This window comes from Alternaria conjuncta (genome assembly GCF_024043145.1).
Source record: "Alternaria conjuncta strain BMP 0040 chromosome Unknown scaffold_13, whole genome shotgun sequence".
NCBI lineage: Eukaryota > Fungi > Ascomycota > Dothideomycetes > Pleosporales > Pleosporaceae > Alternaria > Alternaria conjuncta.
In genome coordinates this window covers 448898-460739 of record NW_026250102.1, presented here as the reverse complement: position 1 = coordinate 460739, position 11842 = coordinate 448898, and the positions used below count along the sequence as shown (strand labels likewise).

General features: G+C 54.2%; 4 protein-coding genes across 4 annotated transcripts; 2 read left to right on the top strand and 2 right to left on the bottom strand.

The window, feature by feature from the left end:
* Nucleotides 1–227: 227 nt before the first annotated feature.
* Nucleotides 228–1868, top strand: J4E85_008466 (uncharacterized protein; the record flags this gene model as incomplete). The annotated part of the gene is made up of 2 exons (XM_051472691.1): nucleotides 228–361; nucleotides 413–1868. 2 exons carry the CDS (start codon nucleotides 228–230, stop codon nucleotides 1866–1868), a joined length of 1590 nt encoding a protein of 529 aa, XP_051323512.1.
* Nucleotides 1869–3956: 2088 nt separating this feature from the next.
* Nucleotides 3957–5460, bottom strand: J4E85_008465 (uncharacterized protein; the record flags this gene model as incomplete). The annotated part of the gene is made up of 3 exons (XM_051472690.1): nucleotides 3957–4811; nucleotides 4861–4975; nucleotides 5024–5460. 3 exons carry the CDS (start codon nucleotides 5458–5460, stop codon nucleotides 3957–3959), a joined length of 1407 nt encoding a protein of 468 aa, XP_051323511.1.
* A 1917-nt stretch (nucleotides 5461–7377) lies between these two features.
* J4E85_008464 (uncharacterized protein) lies at nucleotides 7378–9071 on the bottom strand (the record flags this gene model as incomplete). Its single annotated transcript, XM_051472689.1, has 4 exons — nucleotides 7378–7687; nucleotides 7740–8362; nucleotides 8427–8508; nucleotides 8575–9071. 4 exons carry the CDS (start codon nucleotides 9069–9071, stop codon nucleotides 7378–7380), a joined length of 1512 nt encoding a protein of 503 aa, XP_051323510.1.
* A 1547-nt stretch (nucleotides 9072–10618) lies between these two features.
* GNPDA1 (Glucosamine-6-phosphate isomerase 1) lies at nucleotides 10619–11648 on the top strand (the record flags this gene model as incomplete). Its single annotated transcript, XM_051472688.1, has 4 exons — nucleotides 10619–10621; nucleotides 10710–11081; nucleotides 11128–11301; nucleotides 11352–11648. The coding sequence occupies 4 exons, from the start codon at nucleotides 10619–10621 to the stop codon at nucleotides 11646–11648; spliced, it is 846 nt and encodes a 281-aa protein (XP_051323509.1).
* Nucleotides 11649–11842: the final 194 nt, after the last annotated feature.

The following is an 11842-nucleotide window of genomic DNA, read 5'->3' as shown; positions in this document are numbered from 1 at the left end:
CCCCCATCTTCTCCGCTCGCTCGCCTTGCCGCATCTCTCCACCTCTCCAACCCCAGAGCCCCAAGCGTTCCCGATTCACCACCACCACCCGCCGACTGCCACTCCCACGTGCCTGCCACTGCATCCTCGGTCGCGCCTTCCTCGTCGCCGCGCCATAGCTATTGTTGCGCGCATGCGCCGATTCGGAAGCGACCTCTTCCTCGACCCGGGCCAGGCTGCACCAAGCCATGGAGCACTTCAACACCAACACCATGTCGTACATACCGCTCCAGACCGTCACCGGCCCCGACCAGCAGATGGCCATGCCGCTGCCGCTGCAGTATGACCAGCGCTCCAACTTCGACGCCGAGACCTTCATTGGGTAGGTGCAGTGCGCGACACCTGCCTGACAGCTACTGACATGTTTGCGCAGAAGCGAGGACGCCTACTCGACGTACCACCTCCAGCAGATGCCCCCGCAACTCAAGCGCTACCCCAGCACATACGAAGACCCCTTCTCCGACGTCCAGAGCGGCTACGAGCAGTCGATACACCCACACGATCAGAATGGCGTGCCTGAGAGCCCCAGCATCGAGAGCAACAACAAGCTCCTCAGCTTCTCGCTACCCGTCGTACCGTACACCATCCTCACATATGCCATGCAAAGGGTGTCGATATCCATGTCGGCACAGCTGCACGGCATGTTCTTTCTGGCCGAATCGCCCTGGGCAACCGCAGCCGATGTACAGGCGCCGTCGGAATTGACTTGCTATCGGAGGAACCTCTTTCAGATCACCGGCACCATTACGATTCCCCGGAGTCTGCAGTTCCTCATGACCGACCAAGGTGACCAAATACCAATCCTTGGCCAAGAACTCACCATATCCGCAACCGAGTCACTCGAGGGCAATCCCGTAAAGATAATATCGGTCCCGTGGAAGACGCCGGCCACGGGTAGCACATCCACCGAAGACAAAACTGAGAAGGAGCCACCGACATACCCACTCGATCTGTCGACCGGGCAGGACATGGACTCGGAGTATGTTAGTTTCCCTATCAGTTGGAAGCGACTACAGTTCCGGATCGCGACTGCAAACAATGGGCGGAGGAAGGAGCTACAACAGCACTTTGTTGTGCGATTGAAGGTGATAGCAACCCTTGCCAGTGGCGTCAAAGTACCAATATGCGAAGTGCACTCTGGCGCAATCATTGTGCGAGGAAGAAGCCCGCGCAACTTCCAGGCCCGCAAGGACCTGCCCATCAGTGGCGGTTCAACAGCACGCAAGGTGCACACTCCACAGCAACCCAGCCGAACGCCGACGGGTGACACGAACCAGAACACACCGAAACAAACACCCAATCCACCTGCGACCTCGTCCAAGCCCATGGACCTGCTACAAATGCCATTTGAGTTCACTGCAAACGACATGCCGCCCTCCCCAGACTTCGATTGGAAGATACCAGCAGGCGCCATGACAGCGATACCACCCGATCCACCTTCATCCCAACTCCAACACGCCACACCCTACGCCCAATCAACACCCGAGATCTCACGAAGCGTGCCCCCGCATCGCGCATCTATAGCCCCCGTCACCCTTTCCCTCACGGATGACGAGCCCCAAAAAGCTCCGTCACCTAATGACCATCAAAGAAAACGCGCGACACCCATGCGGCCCCCATCCTTCTCGATCGGCATCATCAACAGCCCTGATGAGAGTGCTGATCTCCTCTACGAATACTTCCCACTTGGTCTGGATGACTGGATGCCGCCTGTTGATGCTGTTTATCGGCCGCATGTTGTTCATCATATCACGCCCTTTCCGCAGGACTCGAAGGCGGATGCGGGGAAGAGTCGGTCGAAGAGGTACTTTTCGGATGCCTGGGGTTGATGGGTGGTGTTGTAGGTTATTTTTCTTTGTTATGATACCCTTTGCGTTGATTCGTTTGGATCATTTCGTAATACTTTTATGAGGAAAAGAATGGCGGTTGGTGTAAAGAGCTGTTTTCAGGTACGGAAGAGTCTTGGGTTGGGAGCTTGGGGACATTGAACAAGAGAAGGCAGGTATAAAGCTGAACGTACACCTGCGCTACGGACTGGGCGTTCACCTTACCATCATGGCACTCTTTAATGGATATTTGAGTATTGCTGCGCCATCATGACACGGTGAATGCACAGTCCGTGGCACGACGTCTTTTGGCTTACCGTCACATCTCCTGGGGCCGTATACGACGGCGAAACTTACCCCTTCTCGGCACGTTATTACTATACCATTTTGTTCTCATGTCACATTACTCCCAACTGTATCGATATCCACGTATTCATCACACATCTCCTGATATTCACTCGGCCTTTCATCTCTCGCGACACTTTCCCACTGGCGCAACGTCACCTCGTACATGCCGTCTCCCTGTCGCTTACCACTATGAGCAGACACGATACATAACATCCACACCGCAGAAATGTAACGATAGCAACCCCATCAGCACCTCGTCAGCGATCGGCGAGGTAGTAGACTAAAACCTTCCTGTCGAAGAGACATCGCGTCTACAAGGCACATGTCACATCGCATCGCACCCACAACCCCAGATCCACAGACCTCGCCGACGTGGTTGTAGTTACAGATATGCATCTAAACCACGCACTGTAACGCCACCGTTACCGTTACCGTTACCGTTACCATCCAGACGACCCTACTACAAACTGCAACATACCACTCTACGCGCATCCACACCTCATCGTCGCCGACCTCGTCTTGTGTCGTGCCGCACCGTGATATCCCCGGGCTTGGTTTTCGACCGAGTTCGGGGTTGAACGTTGACATTGACGTTGACATTGATGATGGTGTTGGGGTAAGGATTGGAGTAGGATTGGAGAGGAGGGGTGTGGAGGAGTGGAGGAGTGTAACAGTAGCATTACATTGCATATGCCAATCCCATTACCAACTTTACTACCATCGTTACCATCGTTATCAGCGCATTAGATGAGATGCGTCTTCCGACCGGCCGAACATGTACCGTGAGAAATGCCGAACAAGACAGGATACGTCCCGAGACTTCCGGGGAAGGTGGAATGAAGGATGTGTGATAAACAGATGGGGTTATCACGATGTAGCATTCGGCTTACAGCTACAAAGTTGGTTTGATAGCGCATACCACCAAACCCTCTCTTCCTGCTACGCCCGTAAAAGGGTAACAACTAGCAACCTCGGGAAGTGGGTCCAGCATTCCTCTGAACTATTGCGCAATTTCACAGTTTGCAGCTGTACCCACGTGGCTTATCGTATCTCCTACCCCTACTACCCTGACACCCAGATCCTCCTAGCTAAGTTACCGTCACGTTCTCGAACCCTTTCGGTTTTCTTCGGTTCGTGTGTCTGGGCAGCGAGCGGGCGGAGACTCGGTACCGAGTTGGGTTTGGTCTGCCCCGTTCTTGCTTGACAGGGGTGGAGAACTGGCAATAAGGGTAGGTGGGTAAGAGGCGCGGTGCGTTGTGGGTAGGCAGGTGGGTAAAGGTAGGAGTGGGCTTGCGTTTGGTGGGAAGATAGGGGTGGAGGTGGATTACGTACGATTATCGTATTTGGATGTTCTAGAAGAGCGGGTGCCGGTTTGTGGCATTGTCTGGATTTGGTGCTTGAAGCCGTTGTTGCTCGTATGCTCTCCCGCCTGTTTCTCGAAGAAGTGTATATCACGTGTCTAGCATGAAGAATGAGGGAAGGTGGATTAGAACATATTTCATTAGGTCGTGCGTATGCCCGAAAGCATGCGATGCCATGTGTGCCCCAAAAACGCCAAAAGGGAACCGTGTAATGAAGCTCCCCGTATGCTCTTCGTAAATGTCTCAACGCTGGCTGTAAAGTGTTTCTAAATTGGAAGAAGAGAAGGGAAGAAGATCTTGAGAATGTATGTACAATGATGCTGCTAGAAAGGCATGAAATGCAAAGGTTGCGGGACGCAATCCCAGCGTCGTCGCGGAATGTTCACTGTCCCTCGAGACAGCAGACAGAAACAGCCGCGCCGTAGATAGCCGACTCAACCGCAATCTCCAACGAAACAGAATTTGGCTCCGCTCCGGATGCAGTAGTCAGGTCGTGAAGATGCGACTGACATAGCTCTCTGAAACAGGGATACTTTTCAATGACAGAGCCGTTGCAACCAATGCTCATCCGACCAGCGGATGCAGGAGTCAAGCCCTCAGACTCCGTTCTAAGCGCCCATAATGCGTGGATACCGGTGGCGAGGAAAGCGGCTGCGCGATGCGAGACTAGTTGCGAAACCTGGCGGACGAACTGGATGTCGTTGTAGGTGGGTGGCTTGCTGAGGGGGTGTTTAGACTGGAAGAGGGCGGTGGCGCCGCTCAAATTTTTGGAGTCGTCCATCTCCATGGCGGCGATAGTGCCAGTGTCGAGGGTGTAGGTCTCAGCTAGTTGATCGGGGATTTCTCCGCTGAACAGACCGGCTTTTTGAACGGCTTCTACTAGGATCAACCGAACGATCTCTCCGATATATCGACCACTGATCATGTGCTCGAAAGGTTGGAAGTCGGGTCGCATGTGTGCGTCGTTCAGCTGTTCGTCCCATCTTGTTGTGGGGAAGACGCCTTTGCCGAACATGCTGCACTCGGTGTTGACGAGTACGTGCGTAGCTTCATCTAGCCATTGCTGAGGGTAGCCCTTGTACTTGGTAGTCGCAAGTGATAAGACGGGCAGGTGTACAGATATGTTAAACCCAGTCCCTAGGATTACGGCAAAACGCGTCGAAGGGTCTTCGTAGGCACGTGACAGTAAGGTCGCCGATGAGTCGTTGATGATAGAGTCCATGTGTACGGGCAGGCCCTTGGAGGTATTAGTGAATGTAAATACTGGGTTGATGACGATGTCTTACCCTCTTTCTGCATGGTGCCATGATTAACTCGCTCAAATCTTGACCGAGAACACCCTCTGTCGCACGGAACCCTTTTCCCATGGCTAGTAGATTTGCGCTTCGACTAGATGTTTGCCTAGAAACAGTCAGTCAATGCAATATCACATATGTTGCGGTAACATACTCAACAGGAAATGACCATGCCAGACCCATAGGAAAGCTCTTCGTGTCGGTGGAATTTTGCAGAAGAGGATTTGCAAGCGCATCTTGAATCTTCTCGGCCATCCACTCAAAGAAATCGTTGCCTCTTCTTTGCCTGACCTTCTCGTCGATCTTGTAACTTTTCATGACAACAATGCGCATGTTCTTGGCGTCTGGCTGTCTACCATTAAGCTCCACCAGTGCGATACGGAACGTTGAGCCGCCGACATCGAGAGCCAGATATGTCCCCTTCTCGAATCCAGAAGGAAGCTTGTGGTTGTATGAGGGCAACATGCAGATATCGCTCGACTGCAACTTGGGGGCGAATTGCGCCTGCAGCCTCGTAGACATATCCAGCATCTTGGCAGTTGCTAGTGGTGCCTCTAACAGGCGTTGAACTTCGCGAAGTAGGTCGTCCATAGTGCGGTCGTAGGTTCTGAGTCCATCCCGTACACGTCTCCGTGAAGTTGATGACGGGAGCACAGAGTGCAGAAGCGATGGTAGCATGGTGATCCTGTCGAGAGCCGCGAGAAGCCCTTCCCAGAAATCAAGCATGAATTGTTTGTACCAGCAACGATTGTTGTTTTCGATTGAAGCTTGATGCAAGTCACGAGAGTTGTTTGACTCTGGAACGAGGGTGACGCGGCCGCTCTTGCGCTTGAGTCGAAGAGGTGGCATGGAGGGGCACGGGGAGTCCGGCAGACGGTGACGATGGTATGACTTGCGAACGAATGTTGTTTGTAGACTCTCTATTAAATCGCAAATGTCCAGCGAGAGTGTTCAAAGTCTGAAAATGTCGTAGTGAACGGAGACTAGACGCGGGCCGGGAGCATTAGTGAACCGATGTCGCAAAAGGCTCTTAAGCATAGTTGTATGGCTTGTCAGAACATCAAAGAGGTTGTATCCACTAGCGAACGTAGTTAGGTATTGCTCCGGGGACTGGTATGCGAGGCCTGCTGCTGGGGCACGGCAGGCAAGCACGTATGGGCGATCGCGGGGGCCAAAGGGGAAATGGAAACAGGGAAGGAAGCCGCAAAGGCCTGATGCATTGGCGGTGGGCGGCAGTCAACAGCGTGTCGCTGGCGCCAGGCACGCTGGATGGATATGCGGAAACATGGCGTTGCTGGCATGTCGAGGGTTGGTGGGGTCTCGTAGAAGTTTGACGAGCGGCCATTGCTACGGTACGGTTACATCTGCTGGGCGGCGACGTCCACTAGCGGCATTGGGACGCGAATCCTGCCGTAAGCGTTTACGATGGGACTTCGGTGGACGACTTAGCCGCGGTATGATTCAACCATATTGCAGGCTTTATGCGCCGGTGGCGATCATCGCAGAGCTTCACGTGGGCTCCAAACAGAGCAGCCAGTAAGACCAGACGGCGTTTGATGCATGACGAGCGGAGAGCACGTGCCTCCCGCTGTCTAGTGCCAAGGCTCGATCAGATCTGACTAGCAACTTCGCGGCCGTTGAGTCTCTGAATACTTTCAACCCCAATAGAGTGCTCAACATTAAAGATAGTCTACATAGCGCTTACTCAGCGCACTTAGGCTTCCTGCATGATAGCTGCTCGAGCATCACGGGAATAGATGACACCACATACCTACCTAGCGCCCCTGCTGCACGACTCTGTTGTAACCGTCACTTACCTCGTGGCTCTCCTCGGCATGTCGATCCCGCGAGGGTGGATTCGAGAACTCGTGAGGCCCCGTTGAAACATCGTATCCGGAGAGGGCGTGGGTCGCGGTCTAGCAGGTCTATTATCAGGCGTCCTGGGCAGTGGCAACCTCGGTCCGGCTCGGTGACAGATGCATCGGAAGGCTTGGTAGTCTGGAAGGGGCTATCAGCTGTCGGTAGAGTTAGTCCCGTGACAGTTTTGATACGATGGGGGATGTGTAGGGCAAAGGATTGTCTCGGAGGAGGATTGGGTTCTTTGCGGCGCGTACGTGTCAGGTTGTGTTGGGGCGTAGGTTGCTGACCTCGCCCTGCGCATTCCACTGGTCCTCCAAATTCTTCGGTAACAGGCGCTCGGTACTTTGTTGGTTCTCGTTGGATGTCAGCGAGATGAAACGGCTGTTGTGTACCACGCCGTCCACGCCGTGACTGTGCCACATCCACACTGCATACCCTTGCACCAGCAATCAACTTTGAGCATGTGAATAATGACAGTAGATGTTCATTCATTTGGAACATCGGGAATTGCTGTTCGTAGCACTATCATGAAACGACCACATTCCCGCTATGCAACTCAAGCCGAGGTATCATAAACTAACAAGTACCGCTGAAGAACACCGTCATTACCCATGAAGTCCCGATCATGAAAACCGTGCAAAGACCTGACTAGACTTTCTCGGCGTCACCAGGCGTTGAGTGCACAACCGCCTTGGGGGCGACTTCCGCGACCGTCTCATCGGTGAAAGCGATGTCCTTCTCGATCGCAACAGTGTCCTCAACCTTCCAGAGGATGACCGGAAGAGCAACGACTAGACTGCCCGCGAGGAGTCCCCAGTTGCTAGCAAACATGGTCATGAAGGGAATCTTGGTGTCGTCCAAACGCCATGTGATGGCACCTCCAGCCGACTGGATACCCTTGTAGAAACCAGCGAAGTTGGCGAGCTTGCGGCTGTTGTTTGTCAGGGCACCCATGAACCTGGTGTTTGTTAGCATTACGATCTAGAGATGTTGGTGCTTGAGGAACTTACCAGTAGACTGATGTTTGCCAGGCGGCATCGGAAAATCCGTAGAACATGTAGAGGACAAAGGGGCCAGCGTAACCTGCGTCAGACCAGTCCTTCTTCAGGTTTGTCTCGTCCTCTGCCCAGGCGCGGTCGTAGGTCTTCTGGAACATGTATCCGAAACCCCAGATGATCATGATGGTCGCGAAAAGCACACCCCACGCAGCCTTAGCACGAGTGGTACGGCGGACACCCTTGATGTCAAGCGCGTACCCAAAGACATAGGCACCAACGATCTGCATGATGTAGTAAACGACGCCGTTGAGCGCTCGGGTGCGGACGTTGAAGTATGCAGCGTTGATCTCGGTGAAGTGGTAGGTGTAGAACCAGTTGGATGCCAGGAACATGGGGAAAAGAAGGATGATGTACGGGTCGGTGAAGAAGGTTTGGTAGAGACCAACGATCTCCGACTTCCACGACGGGTGCTTCATGACGATGACTTTGGATCCATCATCGCGAATGACGTCCTTCGCGTCGACCAGGGTCCATGAGAGGGCAGCACCGAGGATTGTGAGGACAAGGAAGCCGACGTAGGTGCCGTCGTTAACTGTGCCCGCAGTCTTGGTGTTGATGTTCTGACCCAGCGGAATCTGGTAGAGTTAGCGTGTAGTTCTCAACTAGACTTCTCAGGGTCTCAAAGTAAAGTAAACATACCAAACTGCCGATAACAGCGCCAAGGTTGAAGATCATCCAGAACCACGAAATGTAGCGGCCCTTGGAATCCTCTGGCGGGTACCTAGAGATGGGTGTACGAAGTCAGTGTTTGTCTCACATACAGTTCGTACATAGGCAATTTACGTACGACATCATGATGGCGCCCTGGGCGCACCATAGCAGACCAGCGCATACACCGAGAAGTGCACCGGCAAAGGTAGTGAAGCCCAAGTTCTGAGTGTGGTTATAACACAGGTACGAGGCAACGTAGATGGAGTATCCGACGCCTCCAAAAGACAGAGCAGTGCGAATGCCAAGCTTGTTGGTAAAGGTGCCGGCGAAGAAGCCGACAACAGCAAAGGTCGAGTACAAAGCCGTGTTGGCCCGGTTGTTGGCAGTCGGGTCAAGTTGGCCGCCACCACCCATGCCGTTCAGAGCATTGAACATGCCCGGGCACATGAAGCAGACGAAGGAGACAATGACGAGCTGGACGGGTGGTGACGCGAACCATGGCAGCTTGAAACCGAGAACGGTGAAGCGTCTGTATTTCCACGAGGCAGGGAGCTCATTTGAGTTGGTGTCAGTCAATGAGTGCTCTGGAGAGTTGACCGCGTGCGGAGGCTGTTTTTCCTCGGTGGTCGCCATGTTGATGCCCGTGAGTGTGGGTGTTGTGCCGGCGATTAGCGCGCGATTCGGAGGTGAGCCTTGCGACAGACGGAGATGTGCACGTCGTCGTTGATGCAGAAGGTGAGAGCAGACAGGCTACAATAAAGATACTAGATGCTCGCGCTCAGACCACACGACGGTAGCAGCAGACTATAATTAAACGAGGGTTTGGATACGAAGGTGAAGGCGAGGGGCAGTCAGTTTTAAGCAGACCGTCAGCTAGGGTCCTCACACGGTCCATTCACGACCAAATCTCCCCAGCCAACCTGCATCGGGGTAGCGAGGCGGACACAGCACGCGACACAGCCTGGCCTCCACAAAGAGATAAACGACTGCAAGCCCACACAAAGGTGACAGCCGTCGGTCAAGGATTCGCTGGCGCAGGCTGACACTGCACAAAGGGCAACAAGCATCCGTGTTCCGCAGCGCCAGCCGTATGTACAACGCCGTCAGCAGCCTTGGGCGCCGGCTACAGGTGCCCGGACGGCCGTCGTCAGTGGTTCTCGGGACAGCCATCGAAGGTCAAAGCGGGGCGTTGCAGGCCTGCTTATCGACGATGCATGGATCTGCATGCGCCTGCGACCACATTGTTGGTTGAGCCCCCGGTCCTGGGCTGAGTGGGCTGCGCGAGCTAGAAGACGCCCACTAGAGCCACAAGTGCAACGCTCTCCGCCCGCCACCACCCGAGTCAGAAATGTAACATTGTCCTTTTGCGACTCCATCAGCACCAAGGCCTTATCAGTGACGCCTGCTATCGTGATGTTCGTTGCTGGCTGCCCGTGACGGCTAGTTTGCGGCCCACGCCCGGCGAAGTTCCCACTGCTATCACACGCGACGGTGATGACCACGCCCCGCCATGCTCCTGTAACATTGCACATGGCAGTGGACTGGGGTCCACGGCCCAAGGTGGTGCAGATAGGCGCGTTGTACCACTACGTTCACCCTCAACCGTCCATTGCATGACGCACCGCGACCATGCGGACCGATACAGAGAGCGCCGCAGTGAACGTGTTCAGATGCGGAAAGTTTGGCCGTTGTCATTTCGATGAAGAGACGTTGGATGGTGATCGAGCTCACGATCCTACCTTGCCCCAGAATGACGTGAAGCTGTTGAAGTCCTCATAGAAATCGCCCTCATCCCGCTACAGGAATGACCTTGGACCCCTCACTCCGCTCACAGTCCTTGCAAGTGGCACAAACAATACATACATCATGTATGAGCATGCACACCTTCGTTTTCTGACACCCGGCTTACCGCTTCTAGGCGGCTAATCATTCGAGACGATCCGAGGGCTGCGTCCCAATACATCGCCGACTATGTCATTGGTGCATTCCTCGCTCCTTTGTTGTGTCTTAATATCGACTGACGCCGCAGCATAGAGCGCATCAACACCTTTGCCCCAACGCCAGAAAGGCCTTTTGTCTTAGGTCTGCCTACTGGGAGCAGCCCTGTCCTGATCTACGAGCATCTTGTACAGCGCCACAAAGCGGGACAAGTCTCCTTCCGCAATGTGGTCACGTTTAATATGGTACGAACTACCGCCCTGCATATGGCGCCGCACCCTTGCGTCCAATGTCTCACAGCAGCGTGATATAGAGTGATGCTGACCCAATCAGGACGAGTATGTCGGCATCCCGCGTGATCACCCCGAGAGCTACCACAGCTTTATGTATAAGCACTTCTTCTCCCATGTCGACGTGAAACCCGAGAACATCAATATCCTCAACGGGAACGCACCTGACCTGGAAGTCGAATGCCATGACTACGAAGAGAAGATCCAACGTGCTGGTGGCATCGAGCTGTTCCTCGGCGGCATCGGGCCAGATGGACACATTGCCTTCAACGAGCCTGGTTCCAGCCTCAAGTCTCGGACCCGCGTGAAGACTCTTGCATACGATACCATTCTGGCCAACTCAAGGTTCTTCGGAAACAACCTCGATCAGGTGCCGAAGATGGCGTTGACCGTGGGCGTGCAGACTGTCCTTGATGTAAGTCATACCAACATGTCCATCAACAGAGTCTAACGTTCCTCAGGCGCGCGAAGTTGTGATCATCATCACAGGCGCACACAAGGCCCTAGCTCTTCAGCGGTGCATCGAAGGCGGCGTGAATCACATGTGGACGCTGTCCAGTCTCCAGATGCACCCGCACCCGATGATCGTCGTCGACGAAGACGCCACCCTAGAACTGCAAGTCAAGACCGTCAAAGTACATTCATCGATACCCTTCTCTTCTGGTTCTCATCTAACACTCTGCAGTACTTCAAGAGCATCGAGCGCGTAGGCTCCGAACTAGGCATGCGCCAGAAGCTCCCCAGAAAGCGCGACTCGCTTGTGGACGAGGGGACCCTGCTAGCCCCTGACCAGCCAAACGGTATCAGATTGACTGTGCCGCAAGTTGATCTCTCCCGTTCAGCAAGTCCCGTGCTGGAGCCAATGAGCGCCCGCCTCTCCGACGACGAGGCAAGCGCTTTGCAATTGCGTTCCATGGAATCGGATTTGGACGATGTCGCAGATCAGCCCTCGGTCCGAATGAGCGCTCGCGTCGCTAGCTAGCACCTCTACCACTGTTTCGAACCCGACGGGCTGTGGAAATTGGATGGACGCCGTTTTTTGTGCCTTTGTTTGCTTTTAGGGGAGACCGCTAGACTGGTTCTTGGGTCGGAGACGAGTTTCCTGTTCGAGATGGTGTTGCTGCGAGTGCATTGTGGCACGGTCGTCGGAAGCGTCTAGCAGCCAGGTCTGGTTGC